The sequence below is a fragment of the Falco punctatus genome (genome assembly GCF_963210335.1).
Source record: "Falco punctatus genome assembly, chromosome: 1".
Taxonomy (NCBI): Eukaryota; Metazoa; Chordata; class Aves; order Falconiformes; family Falconidae; genus Falco; species Falco punctatus.
Genome location: NC_137580.1, coordinates 109,505,016 through 109,525,142, shown reverse-complemented (window position 1 = coordinate 109,525,142; position 20,127 = coordinate 109,505,016). Strand labels below are relative to the sequence as shown.

Here is a 20,127-nt window from a genome sequence, read left to right as displayed (position 1 = left end):
CATCACTCATGGAATATTGCCTCAACATTTTTAGTGCTGCATTAGAATTGTTACTTAAAATCTAATAAAAGCCTGTTTCTCAGCACTGCCAAATTTTATGTGTAGCTGGTGTTACTGGCCTTGTAATCATGACTCCTTGCCTAATACTGCCTTTCTTCTTTGTTTGTAAAGTGGGGATACTTTGAACTTTTTTCAGACATCAGAAAACAACATCTTCAAGTACTTCAGATCAAACAAAAGTGCTTTCATCTATTAACAGCAGTAGGTTTTTTCCCCCCACTTGCAACATTTTTGGTCCAACAACAAAACAGCAGGTGCTCCCAGTGCTTCATCACATCCCCCAAAATCACTGAGAGATCTGTGATGCTGTGAAACCCTCACGATCTACTGTGCGCTGATCACCCCTCTTACTTCCCACAGCAACACTCCGCAGCTTACAATGAGCAACCAGACCACCGTAAACCCACTGTCCAGCTCAATCAGCCCCAGAACCTGTGAGGGAATGAGCACCAGCTCCCGCAAGTCCCCCACCCGCTGCCACCACTGGGCAGAGCTGGCTGGAGGACCGAGCCACCAGCAGGGCTGTGGCGCCCCCCAGTGGCGAGCAGGAGCAGGACAGGCAGGAATCCACCCGTCTGGGTTGGGGAAGGTTTTGTGGCTTTTGTTATTCTGCCCTCAGCCTGTTCCTCGCATTCCACGCAGCCAGGAAAACGAGCCGTTCTCCACGCACGCAGGACATCGCAGGGACAAAGAGTCTCTGAGATTTCTACCAACACCAAGGATCTCGCTCAGCAATGTAGAAAGTATGCCCTGAAAATAAATGAGAATCGCTGCACCTCAAGCCTTCTTGCTTCGAAGGAACCAAGATCTGAATATTCTCTTTGAGCACCAATCCTCTGTACTGCAGATTTATGACAGGTTACACAACCTGAAGTGATCGTGGACAAATACCTTCCATGTTAAAAGAGACGTGAACATTCATTAATGCTTCCCAATTCCCTGTTCTGGTTTACTAGCCATTTAGAACATGTATTAAGAAATAAAATACTGCCCAGAGCAATCTGGGGAATTCTCTCACCAGCCTGCCAAAATCCTTTAAGTTACTAAATACTGTCACGTACAAAACCCCCACTTCACCTCTTTTACCTAACATGAAGCCTCAAGGCTTTAAAAATTACACTTGACCTTAAAACCTAGTATTTAATATAATTTAATGGAAATCTGGTAGGAAGCTGGTAATTTACCCTCTAGGGCGAAGGGAAATGTTCACCCACTTACCATCTGAAAAAGAAAGGCCTGTATTTACAGCAAACTGTCACCCAACACAGGACAACACAACACCATACAGAAACTTGCTGTAAGTAAGATGTTTTAATGTGTCACATTTCAAAAGCATCAATCTTTCTTTACAAGAAAAGAAAAGTCACTTCATAGATTTGGAGCTAGAGAGGTCCACAAGACTATTCTGCAAATTAAAAGTGCATGAAATACATGCATCATCCTTCATACATAAAATATTTTGCAATAGGGTTGAGAACACAGTAAGTGTTAAACAATATTTAGAGTTAAAAGTACCTGAAAATAATCTCTCCTTGGAGAGAGAGATTAACTGAACATCCTCCTGGACAGCTGTGCAAGTTCTCAACAAATGCTTTTCTGTACATGTGGTTTAAAAATCACACAGCAATTTCTGGAATATACACAACAATGATTGGTAAGAACAAATACTCTACAGTTACCTCAATTCCATGTTATTTTGTTACAAACAGTTATCATGGCCTAAGCCCTGTGCATTGGTGCTTCGATTCCTGGCTTCATCCACACAACATTGTCTGTCTCAAGACTTCCACTCCCTAAAGCCCAAATGGGTGTCTGAATACATTCAGCAGCTTTTCTGGCACTGAACCCCTTACCTCCCATGTAACTTGACTCATGCAAATTTCAGATATTAAGTAGCAGACTTATCAAAGAGAGGTCATGTATAAACAACACAGTCAAAAGCTGCATCAGATGTAGGAAGGCTAGAGGCTGAAAAACATTTTGAGCATCTTTGAAGGCAGAAGCTTCCAACATCACTGCTAGAGAGAAAGGGGAAAAAGACTAAAATGACATTTAAAAAAATAAGTTTTTCATTGCAATAACTTTTTTGTCATTTAATATAGAATAAAGCAAACCAGTTTATGCAGTGGTGAAGGAAACTTGAGAGAGACACTAAGTCATCACCTGTCCCTTGAGAGATTAAGTCCAGAAATTTTAAAACTTAGCTTTTCCTAGCCTAAAAAAACCAATAACAATATGTAAGTGCTATTTGGTAGTAATAGTCTCTCAAGCTAGAATTACATTCACATCTTAATGTAGGTGTGCGTGTTGGAAATTCAATAGCAATAAAATTGAGTTGAAGAAACCACGCTGTATAAAAACTATCTGGAGCTACACACTGAGCTGCATATGGAGCTTATTCTGTAACTACTCTGCAACTACTCAAAAGCAGGCAGAACTCTGACTAGACTGACTATTAGCAGTTATCTGACCAGACATAACTGGTCTGAAAAGGAAACAAAAAGCTTAGTACATAATAAAATATTTCATCCTTTTTGAAGTTAAACATTTTCCTCCTTCTGTTCAATGAGTAAGAAACCTGATTAAATTAAGAGGAAATTAAGTCTACGGCCATCTTAACCAGACAGACATTCAGAACACCACCACTGACTCATTCGCTACCATCATACATTCACTTAAATCAGTAGTTTCTTCCACTTCACCCATGTGGAAATACTCCTCCAAAAAGAATTGTAATGCAAAACCAAGCATTATCCATCCAGATGGACTTGACATTCTAACAGACCACCTACTGACAAATAACAAAATAGCAAAGATGCTCTATGATTACAAGTATGGCACAGCAGCCAGTGGATAAGAGCCCTTCCACATCTGAGCTAGCAAGGGAAAAGGATGACTTAAAAGTTTTTATAGCCATGAGTACACCTTCCAGTAAATATACTCTTGCATCTGGCTACTATATTAAAATCCATCATTTTCACATGAAGTTCCTTAAAGAAGTAGATACTATCACTAAACAGTCTTGTTCCAGCAGTATCTGATGATTAAATGACTGAGCTTTATATATGTCATTTTCCATAATTAAGCTACAGTAATAAGACTCCTTCTGAAAACTCCCACCACTAACATGACCACACCAAAACACACAAGCATTGCAGGCTCAAATCTGTTTGACACATGTACATCGGTTCACAATGACAGAACAGCATGTAAGCTTCCAGAAATACCTTCCTACCTAACCCCAGTCCATCACACCTGGGGTTTCCTGGCTTTTGCCAGTAAAGCAACTTTCATGTCCATGCACATAAAATTAATGAATATCAAATGTACTTTTGTGGAGAGAAAAGACTAAACTTTACACACATTCTAGACTGACACTTGCTCCTTTTCTAAGTATGCATATACATCTGCTTTGGGTGAATTCATTTAATAGGAACATTCTAATCTGTTCCTGAAACTCCTGACCAAACTTAAGTCTTCTCTGGTCCCTCACCCTAAAAACAACTTCCCACTCATCAAGCCAACAGCTGTTAGAACTACAAATGTGCAAAAGACTTCTAGAACATTGGCTTCCTTTGTGAAAAGACTATTTCAAAGTAAGTGTAATCTATAATAAGTGCAATCTTCCTTTTTGGAAAGCTAGCTACTGCCATGCCACAGTAGCCTGACAGGCAGGTCAGAACCAGGGGCAAACCTAAACCCTGGCAGTGGAACTTGGTGCCAGACCCAGAACCTGGCTTAAGTACTGTTTTTAGACCTCAACCAGTAAGTCACACTACCACCACCACGTCAGAGAGGGGTCTAAAACCAGTTGCAACTCAAGCTCAACATTCTTATCAGTAAGAATAATGGAGTAAATCTATACTGACCAAGTAAGTTAATTCTGGTAAAAAAGTGACTGCCTTTACCAACTACACTTCACAGGCTAAACTATCTGCCTAGCCACGGATTCTGCTTTCTAGTTCTCCTGTGCATTGATTTTCTTTTTTTCCCTACAAGTTATCTGAAAACTAAAAGCAACACAAGAAATGCATACACACAGGGTATGCTTTCAGAAATTCTTTAGTTTCTGCCCACTAGAATATAACTGGAATAACTGACATGTCTTGACATCTGCTTAGGAACACTTGTGATGGGTAAAATAACACTTACTATCTACAGGTATCCTACCCAGCAACTTCCTCTCCTAGTCATCGCCATTTGTGAAGTGCGCTGTTGCTAAATGAGCTATTTACAAATGTAAACTATGTAATTAAAATTTTAAAATAAATAGACAACCTTTACATTAGGTAGCAACTTGACAACAAGGTAATAGATCATCCAATTACATCTTTCAAACAAAGTGATCTGTCTATGCTGCTCAAATTTTTTTATGAGGAGAATCCTTGGCTCACAATCTATTCTGCAAGAGCTTCCTTCGGTTTCTTCCTTTATGCTGGGTAATTGTGTAAAAACTCCTTAAGTTTTGTTGGATAGTCTGTCATCACTCCAGTTGCTCCCAAATCAAATGCCCGCTTGTATTCTTGTTCTTCATTCAGTACCCAAATATACACCTATAAGGTGGGATAGAAAGACAAATTGTTACAGGAAATAAATTTGGGAAAAAAAAAAGGCAACTTTTAACCCAAATTGTTTCATGTGAGAGAGATGATGCCACAAATATTTTAAATTATGAATGATTACACTGGGATGCCAAAGACATGTACACAGAGATACCCAACTTCTTCTCCCTTGCCCTCCAAACCAGGGCATTTTCTAGGGGTGATTCCAACTCTGTTTCGTCACCTGAGACTTCAGATATTTCTAAAAGTCAAAATGTTATTTTGTGAAAAGCCCAACACAGGTAAGCAGTTCAGCAGATTTTGTAGGCTGAAGCGTGGAATGTGTGGAAATCTTAAAGGGATTTAAATTACAGAGTCTTTTTCCGAGCATACAATTCTTCCTTTGCAACTACAGAACTGCCAATGTAACAACATAAACTATTGCTCAGAAACCAAAAAGCAACAAAACACAAACCCAACTTAAGGCCTTATCCGGCTGGCTCAAGCTATCAGTGGGTTAAAAGCACATTTCCTTTAGCTTTGCCACACTGTACCTGAATGCCCCGAGCAGTGAGGTGGTCAAAAAGTGCTTTCCGCATTAGCAATCTGCAGAAAGGAGAAAGATGTTATTTAAGAACTTGAAGTATATATGAAGTTTTCAATGCCTGTTGATGTTCTGTAATAAATTTTCCAAACAGCATTTAGATTCAAAGTTTTCCACAAGAAAGCGATTAGAAACCTAATAATAGAAAACTCTTAGTTCAAACAATGCAAGACTGGTTAACACAGATACCTAGGAATTTGCATTAGCTACAGCTATTTGTATCAACTCTTCTGAAGATCAAATCCAGCAGATTCCTCCTTCGTACAAGGTACCCTGTACCACATCCAATGAATCCATCCCTTCACTGTTAGAAAAGATTTTATCCACCAAACGACATGAAAACCCTACCGGCCAGTCAAGAAATCAAACTAGCAGATGTCAGAGATAGAAGCAAGAGCCAGAAGACACTGCAATCACAGTCAACCTCTGAAAGCATATGACTAAGTCTCCTCTGAAGCACAGATACTCTCAAAATGCAAAGTGTTTCATGTAAGCTAAGCAGTATCTCCTCTGACAAAATTATGAAAGTCACAATCCCATGAAACACAAAAGCTGCATCCTGAATCTACCTGCACGCTCATTAGCTGAACACACTTAGTGACAGAAACTAAGCAGACTAAATTGGAATAATGCCCACTGTTACTGCACCTCAGCATGCTTCAGCGGATGAAAAATTAAAGTATATAGGAACACCTGTGTAAGATTTGATTATAATTTATGCTGCAGTGACAAAAAAAGCCAGAAGAAACTGAAAAAATACTATATAACAAGTAGCTATAGCAATAGGTAGTTGCTTGAGCCAACTGTTAATATATAGGCAAAATATAAATAAAAATTTAATTGGATTAAAATCTTACGTGTCAGCTAGCCAGATAATAAATTTCTGGCTTCTTGTCATCTTCTGTGGTTCTTTCAGCCTGTTGAGGAAGAAGAAACAAAAATTGCTAAAGCACAGACTAAAACCATGAAATGTTCCTGCAAAAAGAACATGAAGAGTTAATCTTACAGTTTCTCAAATTAGATCAGTAATTTCCACTATGACAATGATTTCAAACTGGGTTACACAAGCGAAATGCGCTACATTTAAGAGAGGCAGCAGAGAAACAAAGAGCACGTGAAATCTCCTATCTACCTTATTACTGACTTGCCTCTTGGCCTTAATCAACTAATTTGTTCTCAAGAAAGAGGAAGAAAAGTGCAAGAATTAGCTATTTGTTCAGAACTGCTACACATTAATATGTAGATGGCATAAGTACAAGCTGCCTTGTAAAGGCAGCTGCATGAAGGTGGTATTTACAGGAGATGCTGTAAATGGGCAACGTTGGTACACGCAGGAAGCCCACACTAACTACTGACTAACTCGGAGCTGACTACAGACAGGTTAAACACAGAGAGGCAGAAGATTTGCATGACTTTCTCTTAGGGACACACAAACCCCACTATCCTCAGCCCAAGGATACAGACCAAATCAATGCTCAAGCTGGCATTATGTTCGCTGGTTTTACCATCATTTCTCCACAGCACCCACCGACGGACTCTTAACTCACTTGAGGATGATTGAAGGCATGGGAATTTCTAAGAATTCTTCCTTGAAAGGAATGAATGGCAGCAGACCAGTGTAGAACAGGCCAAGAAGCAGGAGGACACGTTGCAAACAGAAGATGATGGGAATGTCAGCATTCTGCAGAAACCAGGAAAGAAAGATTCTAAATTTTCTTGGTAGATTGTTGAGTCTGTTGCAATTAAATTTACTCTTCAATGCATGTCTGAAGTTTAGCACTTGTACCTATAGATTAAGCTGCCAACTGTTTACAGTATGCCTACCACTGAACTTAAATCACTCCTTCTGGTAACTTGTAATCCAAGCAAAAGTTTTAAGCAATTTGAAGGGGCACTGGGGACATGAAAAGGTGAAGTTCTACCTGTTGCAGTACCGCTTTTGTTACCTGCCTTCATCATCTTTCCATACTGCACAACACTACACAGCATTTTCTCTTAGACTAGTACTACCACTGAGAACAAGATGTGCTTTAGCACAGGACTTGTAACTGTTTCATACCACATTAGCTCGCTTCACAACACATTTTTAAAGACGCTGGTTTACGAACCAAAATACTTGGGCATTGACACTACGAAAATGAACAAATGTAACTGCTGTTCTGGTAGGCAATGGTGTGTTGTGCTGCACAGATACATCAGAACAGTATCTGTACTCTCAGTCAGACCAATTTCACTCAGGTACATAATCCTCTTGGACTAAGCACAATTTTAATGTAATTCTAAATCGTACAATTCCTCAGCACAAAAAGCAATAGAATCTATAGCTGTAAAACAGCTTTATACCAATGTAACCGTGTGTCAAACAGTGGTCACATCCATTTTCATAAAAAGAAACAGACAATAAGCAATCCTTAGAAAAATTGCTTTTGTACCTGACGAATGATGTGCAAAATGGATTCCTGGCATAAAATCATAACACTCTATATTTTACAAAACAAGAAAAAAACAGGATTAAGCTTAATTCCTTAAGTATTTTATTGCAGAGTGTATGAGTGTTAACTGTCCTTGACTTACTGTAACAATGTACAGCAGAATACAATCTAAGAACAAACTTTCTCATCACATCTAGAAGTCTGGCATAGCTGGCTACATCTTGATTCACAGGGTGCTTTTCTGTACGTTTTGTCACCACACAGTAACAAGCAGGCAAGAACCACGAAGCTGGACCCGTTCTTACCTCCTTAAGACACTTTGATACAACCTCGTAATTGACGTTCCCCCATACCGTCAAATGCTCTCGCTTATACTGACTCACCAGCTCTGAAACCTGCAAAGCAACAAAGCAGAACCCCAACATGCATTCACTGAAAATTATATGCAGCACTATTTAACTGAAAGTCTACTTGCTACTTTTCAACTACAGAAGTTGTTACAGAAAAGATACGCTCTCCCACCTTAAGACGACTGCTGTTTTGACTGGAAAGAAATGGGTGTTCAGGTGAACAGATAGAAGGAAAGACCGTTATACCTCAAAAAAACCCTAATTTAAGAAAACTAGATGGCAAAACAGTATCTGATGTAAAGCAGACTTCCTTTACTGTGATGAACACTTACCTTCACACTGACATCATGTTTTTATGCTGCTTTGGTGGGCAACAGTCCATCAGAAGACCCTTCACATGAAGTACAAAACAAACATGTCTCTAGCAGTGTAGCATCAGTTTCATGCCAAGATACAGGTCAATAAAGAGCTGTCTGCTGAGTATCTGGCACAAGATCACTTCTCTGTCTTCTGTGTTACCTCATACACGGAGCAAGATCTAACATGTGAAGGATGAAGCAGTCCAAGAACACAGATTTTTGTATTACAGACTCCTATCAACTCCAAGAAACTTTTCTTCTGGAATTTCAACATCACTACATGACATTCAGCCCCAGTTCAGCATAGATTTTCACATACCTTTTTGATCAACACATTGTTGTTCATTTTGATGTCAATGTTGACAGGAGTTTGTGGAAATGCCTCAAACACCTCTTTCAGGAGTGGTATACGGTTATCTTTTCCCTCACAGTGACATTCTGGGGAAACAAGAAAGTTGTCACTGCTGTGGCCATTTTTAATATATCATAGATAAAAGCTGAGGTGTCAGATTACTTGTTATCTTAAAATTAAAAAAACAACCTATATAGTTCCTAGAATTAGCATATTTTTAAACAAAAAAAATTTACTTCACTCAGTTTTAATTAATTATGACAAGCTCATTTCTATAATGAAAATTTCCTGAGCATATTGCACATTAAACTTAATGAAATTCAGTCATTATTTAGCAACAGTAGGAGTGCAGGCATCCTTAAAATCCTGAAATAGCAAACATGGGCTCAGTTACCACGTACCAAATGCAATGAGATTAATATGAAATGAGACCAAATGAGAAAAACTTTTCCTTCTAGGAAAATTTACTGGAGAAGCGTGATAAGTAAAGGGAACAGAAGGCAAAACTCCCACATTTTAATGTCTGAAACTGCTTGTGGCTCTAAGGAATTAACTAAAGGCTCTCACCATTTCTTCTTATTACTATACATAAACAAAAGAAAGTAAGTGTGAAAATAACATGTCATGAAACTTATCTTTGTGCATTTTAAGTGTTTTGCCATTTTGAACAGAAAATTTTAACACAAAATTTGCTTCCTGGGCAACTGATGTGTGGACAAGCCACATAAAATAGTCACAAAGCCCCTCAAGCAAATATGTCTGGTATCATCTCCATTAGCCTCTACTAGATGGAAGTGCTCTCGGTTTTAGCCTGTATGCTTTATTCAAATTGCAGTCCCAGGAATCACAGTTTTCACAAGAAAACAAGTTAGTCTTTTTCTAGGTTTTCCTCTCGCAGCAATATTTGTACTGAACTTTTAAGTCACACCTACAGTAACCACTACTATTTTCATTCACCCTTCTGAAAACATCTGTATTATCTGACATCTCGCAGTGCTTCAAGCCCAGAGCACACTCGCACAATGGCATGAGCTGTGAATAAACTCTCTTCTGCCTTCTCTTCATTTTTCATAACAACGTATTTTCAATCAGCACCCTCTGAAGAACTCACAAGGGAACTGAAAAGCAGTTACAAAAGTAGACAAGCAAATAACTGACATGTTTACTTGCAAGAGATATGTTACATCTTAAACTTAGTCACTGACAGCTGGCATTTAAAAAAAAAAAAGTCTTTTGGTTTCTGAAGCTAGGGTTCTATTTTCCTTTTAAAATTTCTCTTATCAAGATACTGATAAGAGCAGTATCTTGCAAATCCACTTGAAGAAGCAAATCCACTTTTCTACTCCCTTTGCCAAAATAAGAAATTGCTGCACTAAAATAATGGAACATTAGTTACTGTTACTGTAACAGCAACTAATGGAAACAGCAAGAGACAAAAACTTACCTTTCTGAAATGTGACATCCAACTTGCAGAGATATGGTGGAAGTTCCTTAAAAATAAAGGGAAATGGAACACTAATTCAAGTGCAGCGATATAATCATGACTTTTCTTGAAAAATATAAAAAATTGTAATAAGCCATGTAAGTTTTGTCTTTAAAGACAAAAATCCTACTTTTTTAAAATTCTTCTTGTCCAAAAAGTGATTTAGAAGCACCGCATTCATTTTTACTTGAACTATTTGGCATTCTTAGACTTGTGTTACCTGTAGCTGAATAAGGCAAAACATTTCCAGATGCCTGTCTGAAAATTCTGAGAATTCCACTGAAGTATCAGATGGAAAGACACTTCTGTAAGCCAGGCTTTTAGAACTGCCACTGCAGGGGCGATTCGTCTACCAGTTTTCCCATTAAAGAGCTGGTCATATGAGAAGGAGCTCGTTGACTAAGCTTCCTTTGCCATCAGTATGGCAAAACAGGCCCACCTCCATAAAGCTATTCATCCAACCTGCTGTCGGAGGGAGTTAACGACCCTCTGGAAATCACAGACAGCCCATTTAGCTGCCCCCCCCCCCCCCCCCCCTTTTTTTTTTTTTTTTTTTTTTTTTTTTAAGTAAGACAAGATGAATTCCTCCCTAGATTTTGGATACTAGACATACACACACACACAACCTGCCTGACTGCCCCACAAATGAGTTTTTAAGCATCACCTAGCAGCAACATTTTTCTTCTTCAACTTACAGAGTATTTGAGGTCAGATATGTTGACATCAACTCCTGTTGATCTCTTCAGGTTCTCATCATGGGACACAACCACTTGCTCATCTTTTGTCAGGTGACAATCTAGCTCCAACATGTCCGTTCCTATATTAACCGCGCTGGAAGAAAAGAAGTCTGCCTTGAACCACACATGTATTTTGTACAGGCCCAAACCTATCACGTACATGTCACTAAATTAAACTAATCTCACTGGAAGTACTTTAGACGCTTAATGATGCAATGAATCCTCACAATCTCACTGCAAAGCAAGAAGCAAGTAACTGCTGCAGTGGGAAAGCTGATGCAAGAATAAACAACGTATCATGAATCAGAGATGGGATTTGAACTTGGGAGCTTTGGCTCCGTCTCCCATAGAAATCAGTTAGCACACCTGTCAATTGCAGCCTACCACTCAGGATTGAGAAACCTCCTTCTAAAGTATTGTTTCAGAATTTTCAGTGTGATGTTCATTAGTATCAGCATGTTTACCACTGGAAGAAGCAAGCTCTTTTAAAAAAAAAAAAAAAAAAAAAAAGGTCAGCAATTTCATGGTAAACATAAACAACCAGTGACGTGAAAGCCTTTTTTACTTAAGTTAATCAGGAATGGATGGATCAGGAAATTAGCAATGGGGCTTTCAGGCTTTTGGATAGCAAAACTACATTTTCAAAAAAAATTATTATTTCAATTAAAAAGATTTAATTTAAAATTTAAAAAACCCCAAAACACTAAAACACCCAGTCACATTTTTCAAAGCAAAATAGCTACTCCTGTTCCAATCCGCTGCCTTAGAAGTTCTAATCCAATCCCAAATCCACTCTGCAGAATCTTAGCTCATACAAGGAGCAGTAAAGAAAGCAGAAAGTAGTACAGCACTGATTAAAAATAAGTACAAGAAATGTCACACCAGAACAGAAAAACTAAGCTAAGTGAATTGCTCATTTCATTAGAGAAGACACTGAGAAGGTATAATTTCAGCAGACAGCTAAAGTCCTAGCCTGAAGGCTGAACATTTCCTTCAAAATACTGGACTGTTCTTTTTATCCACCTATGAACAAACCTGTCACAGACCCAAAGCCCTACGACTTCAGTAACAGCCTTTTCCTTAAGAAAAGGGCTTTATTGACTGATGAAATACAGATGTGCCATAAACATTTACAAATGCAGTAACAAAACAAAAATTAGAACATACTCCCATTAAGCATCTAGCGCAATTTCTGGTCCAGATAGATACTGATAAACAGGTAGGCTATCATATTAAAACCAGTTTGTTAACTGTTTTCCAGTGCCACTAATTAAGAATTAGGAGAGGAACAAAATCCTATTATACATAGAAGACACACAACCTGCTCTGTGTAATTTTTCTTCCCGAGGAAAAGCATCTCCAAATATGCTGCAGGAGATCTGCCAAAGTTGCAGAAGACAGTCTCCATCTCGTAACATGTATTATCATTTAACCGGCAAAATTTATTAAAAATATTACTGCTTAAGAAATTCAGGACTGATGCTGCATGGAAAAAGGAGAACAACAACTTTCCTTGTTAACAAATTTGAGAATTTGCCAGGCTCTTACTAGCAGCTTGCTGCTAAATAAGCTTCCTTAAAGTGCTGAGTTTTTTCAGCTGCAAATCAGTTTGTTCTACAGCTCGGTGATAACGCATCATATATACACTGCTCTCCAGATTCAGAAGAACGTCGCTGGATTCAGATCCAACTGCTTCAGAACTCAAGTTGTGAAGGAAGCTCACATTTGCCAATTAAGATGATACAGTTCTTTGCTTCTGTCTAACTACAAGTGTTTTCAAGTAAAAGGACATGCCAGGAAATACGTAAGAAAACTCTTACCTTGGAAATAAATTCCATTAGGCAAGGCCTAATGCACCACAACGTACAGAGTTTATGAATGTTAAGTCGACCACGTACTTCTATTGTCCTAACTACAGTGTTTAAAGCTTTCTCTCTGAACCAAGCATGTTCATAAAAGAAAAGGAAATACAATGGGAAAGTATCTGGAGAGTTTTCTTAGCAGCTTCCTGTCAAGGCGATGCTGAAGTATATGGCTGTATTAAGGACAATTAAAATGGTAATTAAATTGTTATGACATCTTTTGTGCCAGATCCCTAAATACTTTAAGACACTACAAATGTTTCTTTTAGCTAAAACACAGTTATTTTAAAATCTAGGAACCACCACAGAAACATTTACATACAGTATAACATGGTTACAGCCAAAAAAACCCTATGAGGCATTTTAACATGCAAAAACAAAAAAATACTGTCTTTGATACGAAAAGCTTATAATTGCTTTCCAGAATATTTGTAAGTTAAGCTAGTACAGAACTTGAATTGCCAACAAGGCCTCCTCCTCCCATACATTTTTGTTTGTATACTACTACAATAATTTCTTCATTATCATGCAACAGTATTTAATATTCTCCAATCACTGTTAAAAGTGTGAGCAACATAAGTAAAACTATTTGCCAACACTTAGGTTACCACCAACAAGGCAAAAACAAGGGGGTAGGTCTTACACTGCAGGCAAGCATCTTCTTTTGGATTCAACTACAATAATGGTCAAATACGCCTGCTTGCCCAAACCTGCAAAAACAGCTCTTGCAGGCATGCCTCATTTGGCTGCATGCAAAATCAAATGGATTACAAATTGATTAGTTCATACCAGCCATCTGAGCCAATCCAGATAATTTTTCACCATGCAGATCACCAATTTTCTACCCAATTCCTTTTGCTAGCTTACCAGTGGAGATGGGAATGAGCAGATGGAAAGGACAAAGCCTTTACCCCTTCACAGAGGAAGCCAGACTTTCTACTGCCTAGCGCAAGGTAATTGCTCTGACTCCACTTTCGGCACAAATAATATGCCTTTGTTATTCAACCAACACAATCTCAAACCAAATAACCTAACTTTGCTACTGGCAGTTGTAATGAATTCAAAAAGTGGACTTCAACACATCTGTTACACTATAGTTGTAAAATAACGTTCAGAATAGCATGAGACAAATGTCTGTATTACCACCAAATGCTATTTGACTTCTAGCACAGTCCTTACTCTAAGTACTACAGCTTACTTCTGGGAATGAAATAAAAATAGGTTATGGTATAACTGTCTTTGCAAGAGCCCTATACATACAAACCCACTATGATACTAAATGAAAATTAAGAAATGGTTAAAAAAAGATAAAAGGAAGTGTGGTAGAAGACTTGAAAAAAGGCAGGCCAGCAGGAAAAAAAACACGCCACAAAACTATGCTAAGCTTCCATGGAGATAGAAAATACTGTGGTACTTTCAATAGCACTGTTTGGTTGGGAAAAGCTGGCACTCCTCAGCCTGCAAGGAAATGTGCAAACTGATGAGGCTACTTAGCACAAAGCAAATCAAAAAAACGCAAACAAAACAAAGAGAGGCCTAAGTAATTTAGTCACTTCTCACTGCCAACTAGAGTTTTAGATATGTTTCTTTTTAAACTGCCTTTAAGAACCTTGTTAGAATTCACTACTTAAACGCTGGTGGCTTAAAAGGCTTTCCAGTACCAACTCCATTTTAAACCCCTGAGATAAGAGGCTTTCATACATCGTGTGAATGAAGTATGTGTATGAAGGGAAAAAACGTAATACAAGCATTTTTGATAGTTTTACAGATGGTATGTTACAAGTTAGTTAACATGAGGATTTCAGTTACAGTAATTCCAGGAAACAAATTATTAACCTTCTATATAGAATAGGGAACTGAATACCATGAAACTGGAATACCTAAGAGAATTGCTTACAGCCATAATAACAGATTCGGACTTCCTGAAATCCAGCCTTGTATGCTAATTAGCATATTCGTATAAGCTATGACCTGAAATACCTTTTGAGAAACAGCAATGCATTTAGAAAAAACAGTGATATTAGTTACAAAAAATAGCCTTGTAATGAGAAATTAATAGAAGTTATCCCCATTAAACATGGATGCAGTATTGTTTCATGTTTTCTTAGCTAGCACAGGAGCAATCAGGCCTCAGGAGTTTTATTTCCAGTTGCCAGTCTACTGCGTTATGGTGTACAAATCCTAGTCTGTGGTATCCCAATTCCTTGCTGTTTAAATTGGAGTGATGTTTGGTAATCCACTGAAGTCATCCAAAGGAAAGATAACTTCCAGAAATAGGACACTCCACCCCAAACAACTGACGGAAGTCCTACCTTTCCTGATTGCTTCACTGACTAAAGACTATGAGAACACTGCTAATGTAGGCATTAGTGGTTCCATTTGTACTCACTGGTGAAAGGCTGCCATCGTGTTTTCCAGGTTCTCTCCAGCACCTACAAAAATAACAAAAACTAAAACGTGCACAAAATATTTTTCTCCCCTCAATCCCAGTGGAAATGAATAAGAAAAATAAAAAGGATTTTAAAATGTACTTATTTTTAGGAAATATTTGGAGCAGCGGGTATGAAGCTAAGAGTCAGAAATCCCTGTTGCCACTAACCTACCGGAGAGACCCAAGGGACAGGACTTTCTCAAGGTAAAACAATAAACTACAGCAAAACAACAGGAAAAAAATAATAGACTTATCTTGGATTTGTATAACACTTTGGATATACAAAACAAAGTGTTTATTTTAGCCGAGTTTGAGTGCCCTGTTTTTCCTTAAAGGCACTGTATTTGGCTATGACAACATGCTCCACAGGCATAGGAACAGTATATGCAAAACGTCTACTTCAGAGATAGTGGGAGGAGTAATAAGAGTAAAGATAACAAGGAGAGGGGGGAGAAGAAAAGAAGAAAAAGCATGCCCAAGACTCTCTGAAGCTCATATTCCCTAAACACATAACCCAGTTGATGCTCAAAGAGGTGACAACCTCTTTTTTCAGTGCAAGAATACTTCCTGAAGCAGCACAAATCTGTCAAAAAAGGTTTATGCTGCTAGCAAAAGGAGGTTTCATACACAAATGAAACACACATCAACTCCGGTTAAGAAATGAAAGGACAAGCAAATTAAATTTTCTGTCAGGCAGGAGTAAACTCTGCAACTCTTAAGCCATCATTCTCTACATAAAAATCTTTGAATATCAGCCTGGTTAGGGACTGGTAAAGACCGTGCCATCTCCCTCCCTCAGAAAAAAGGCAATGTTCTAGACTGAACAGCAAAACAACTTCAGGAAGATACCTGTACTGATGAGGATATCTATGCAAATTTTAACTACTCTTTGACAGTGATGAATGACAGACTTTGCAAACAACAATTACAAAATCTCCAATTAAGGCCTTGCCTATTATCAAAGCCTCACCAGTACATACTTATCTAAGTCCGTGTTTAGTTACTTAATGAAAGCAATGCAATTCCATGCACGTGCAACTAGCAATTTAAAGTTGTCGTTACCAGGTTAGCTTGCATTAACAAGTTTACAAAATGAAAGACTTAACTGACTTAGAAACTTCATGACAAAATCTTCATGGTTTAACATAAATCAATACGGTAAGTTCACAGCAGCTTCTGTCATTAAGACATTCACCAGTATTTTACGATATTTGATTGCAGAACTAGGAATAGGCTGAGTGGTAAAACTGACCAAGGGATAGAGGCGAACAGGAGAATCTCATCATGTACTTCTGATGATTGACTAACAGATAGGAAAAACCTGCACAGGACCTGTATGACTAGTTACAAATTAACTGCAATAAAAATGGAGGTTTTAGATAACTTATCAACTGTGACAATAGAGTCCATACACCCTGAACATGAGACAGGTGGGGGAAAAACCAACCTAAGTCAGTCTTCACTTTGTGAACAAAATAGTATCCTAACATTCCTGGGCATAAATTTCCAAAAATAAAACTTCTAGCGACTGATGTAACAAGTCACATGTGAAGGGAGGAGGGATGGAGAGTCAAACTAGCTAGTACAAACACCCAACCTGCAGTGCTTTGGGGAAATGAGGAAAAAAGCTGAGAGATCAACTGAAAGAGAAGTCCCACACCAGCAACATGGCTTTCACAAACCACACGCAGAAAAGGGAAGTACGACAAGCAAGTGTTTTGATGTACTAAATCATTTTCCTTCCTTAAAAATGAAAAGGCTGGGCTGACTGAAGGACTTCTGACATTTACTTAAACACACGTCCAGCTTCATGTCCATTTGTGTTGTTGCATCTGCCATGCAGAAATTACCTTGCCCAGCATACTTTAGCACCCAGTGAGCCAAAAAGGCCACATCCAAACACCATCACCGCATAGTCTGACTCCCTCTTGTCCCATGGCGAGGCTTTCAATGTCAAGCACTGGCTCAAGGAAGCGACCCTTAGAAGTTCTGTTGTTCTGGGGTTTTCTTCCCCAATGTAAGCAAAGAAGCCCGTTAGGAAGAATGTTGCCAGCAAGTCAAGGGAGGTGACTGTTCCCCTCTACTCAGCACTGGTGCAACCACATCTGGAGCATCGTGTCCAGTTCTGGGCTCCAAAGTACAAGACACATATGGATCTACTGGAGCAAGCCCAGAGAAAAGCTGTGAAAATTAAAGGATGACAGATTCTTGCATACAATGAGAAGCTGAGGATGCTGGAATTGTTTAGCCTGGAGAGGAGATGCTCATGGGAGGATCTTACCAACGTGTATAAATACCAGATGGGAGGGAATAAAGAAGACTGACCCAAACTCTTCTGAGTGGTGCCCTAGGGGAAGGACAAGAGGCAACAGGAACAAACTGAAACACAGGAAATTCAGTTTATAAACATAAGAAAAAAACTCTGTATTATTCTAAGGGTGATCAAACTCTGGAATAGGCTGCCCACAGAGGTTGTGGAGCCTCTGTTCTTGGATGTATTCAAAACCTACCCAGAAAAGGTCCCAATCAGCCTGCTCTAGTCAGATGAGATGATCTCCAGAAGTCCCTCCCTTCCAATCTCAACTATTCTGTGATTCTGTAAAAATCATCATGCTACCCTGTCTCAGAGACCCTGCAATCCAGTCCATGCAGCTGGCATTGACAGAGGACTCTAACACAGAATATAAAACCTTATTAATCTCAAAAATTACCAATTTGAAAATTATGCAGAAGTGAAGAAATAATTCAGGGCTGCTTCCACTGACGAGCTATAAACTGAGATTAAAAAATTCTTGCATGGAAAAAGAAGCAATATCAAAACCCACAGTCCTAAAAAACTTCACATACAAGGCTTCATCTCAGAGAGGAAAAAGCCAAACAAATTAAGTGTTACCTTGATCTCCAAAGTTAATAGGAGTAATGCAATAGGAAACCTGACACTGCGTCTAAAGCTACAGCATGACTAAAGCCTGATGAGAACTTAAGTCCCATAGGAATTTAAGTTACAAGGTAAACACTACAGAGAGTAAAAAGTAAGTCATCTTCGGTCTCATAGTACCCAATGAGCAAAAATCTGCCATGATGTTAAGTGCTGTACTTCCCCAGTAGGTGTATTTCACATTGTATGTGTGCAGACACAGAACAATTCAAAGACTGTGGTTTTGTCTCTGAACGTCTAACGAATAGTCTTCCCATTGAGTAAGGCTTTCCTGTTGTTCTAATGGCACTTTGTGCAACTGGCCAAAACACTTGCGTTCTGGGCTTAGGGCTGAATGTCTTAACTAAGGTCACTGCAAAGAAGCGAGAACAAAAGAAGATTAAGCAGATCACACCAAGTTCCAACAAAGTCATCCGCAAGTTTTAATAGCTTGCAAATTAACAAACAAATGGGTAGCAACCAAAGAACCTTTGTTCACTGAATGAAAATACATACCTACCAGGAAACAGTCAACATATGCGTTCCAAACCAAAAGGTGCGTTTTGTGCTGTACTTAAGAGTATAGTTATAAAGAAGGTTAATTGGTTGTAGAAACTAAATTAAATAAGTGGAAGTAATAAAATCTACAAGAGATCAGCTCTAGCCTTTGTATTTTAATAATTCAAGGCAGCAGTTAAGGACCGTTGGCTAGAACTGTGATCGAATAGTGCCTAAACTGGCACTAGGTGAGACATTGAAAACTGTTTAAACTCAGCATCTAACACATCTCCCATAGAACCACAGGAAAAATACTGCCTAGAAAACCGACTGACCATTTTCACACACTGAATGAGGCAGCAGGGAAAAGCACAGAAGTGCCAGAACAGAAAAATACAACTCCCTGTGTATTTTTTTTTTCCTCCCAATGCTTTTTGGAAAAGCTAGAAGAAACTTTAAAAATCCTGAAGCTATTTCAGAGAGAAAGAAACCAGACTGCCCACAAGGCCTCAGCACAAGGCTGCAGAGGGGACAGGGCTCTCAGGGTGGGATCTGTTTGGGATCAGTTCTACGGCGGCGTGGATCCGTGAAGGGCAAGGGGAGCCTGGAGAGCCCCCGGCACTGCTGCTCGGGCACTCGGGAGGCAAGCAGATCAAGCTTCAGTACCTGATCCAAGGCACACTCAGCACTTCGCTCAGCAGGAAAAGAAATACCGTAATGCAGAATCGTTAGAATTAAAACAAACTATTAAAATATATACGTTTGAGAGGGAACCCATCACGCCCCACGTAAAGCAGGCTGATTCCAGCTGACGCGTTTTGAGTTGGGAGATTAATTCAGCTTTGAAATCAAGCACTGGTCAGCAGGTGGCACCTAAAATTAGGTTGCGGGAGAAAGGTTTAACGGCAGCCCGCTGCGAGCGCGGCGCCCCGCGCAGCAGCCCCGCAGGGCGCCCCCCGCAGCGGGGGGCAGCGTCGGGGCCCCCTCGGCGCTGGGGCGGGCGGCCGCGGCCCTCACCCGCCTGAGGAGAGGGCGGGAAGCGCCCCCCCCCCCGCGCCCCCTCACTCACCGCCGCGGTGGGAGATGTGCCGGCAGCGGAAGCGCTGCCGCTTGGGCCGGTGGAGCAGCCCCGGACACTTGAGGAGAAGAGCCGAGGTAAGGACGTATCCGCCCAGCGTGGACAGCAGGTACAGCGTCGCCGACATCCTGCGCTTCTCGCCGCCGGCTGAGCCTGCTCCCCGCCCGCCCTGTCCCACCCCTCAGCCGGCCCGGCCCGCAGCCGCCTCCCAGCGAGGCGGCGGCGCTGCGGGAGCCGCTGCCACTGCTGCCACTGCTGCCACTGCAGCCGCGCAGCCGCACCGCCGCCGCACAGCCGCCCCCCCGCCCCCGAGGAGCGGGGCAGAGCGCGCAGGCGCGGGGGACCCCCGCCCTTCCCTTCCCGCCGCGCCGCTGAGGTGAGGGGAGCGCCGCCTCGTCCCTCGGCCGGGCCCTCGCACCTCCG

At 40.2% G+C, this 20,127-nt stretch overlaps 1 protein-coding gene across 1 annotated transcript; it reads right to left on the bottom strand.

Moving 5' to 3' along the window:
* Positions 1-1,358: 1,358 nt before the first annotated feature.
* Positions 1,359-19,914, bottom strand: GDPD1 (glycerophosphodiester phosphodiesterase domain containing 1). Its single transcript, XM_080384314.1, has 10 exons — positions 19,696-19,914; positions 15,170-15,212; positions 10,877-11,012; positions 10,143-10,188; positions 8,666-8,784; positions 7,943-8,032; positions 6,753-6,886; positions 6,063-6,122; positions 5,156-5,207; positions 1,359-4,613 (listed from the first exon to the last, which is right to left on the bottom strand). The coding sequence occupies exons 1-10, from the start codon at positions 19,829-19,831 to the stop codon at positions 4,491-4,493; spliced, it is 939 nt and encodes a 312-aa protein (XP_080240440.1). The 5' UTR covers positions 19,832-19,914; the 3' UTR covers positions 1,359-4,490.
* Between the last annotated feature and the right edge of the window lie 213 nt (positions 19,915-20,127).

Coding starts and splice junctions, on each gene's coding strand:
- GDPD1 (XM_080384314.1), bottom strand. CDS start 19,831: ATGTCGGCGACGCTGTACCTGCTGTCCACGCTGGGCGGATACGTCCTT. Junction 10,189..10,876: donor TATCTGACCTCAAATACTCT/GTAAGTTGAAGA, acceptor TTTATTTTTAAG/GAACTTCCACCATATCTCTG. Junction 6,887..7,942: donor TATCAAAGTGTCTTAAGGAG/GTAAGAACGGGT, acceptor TGGTTTCTGCAG/AATGCTGACATTCCCATCAT.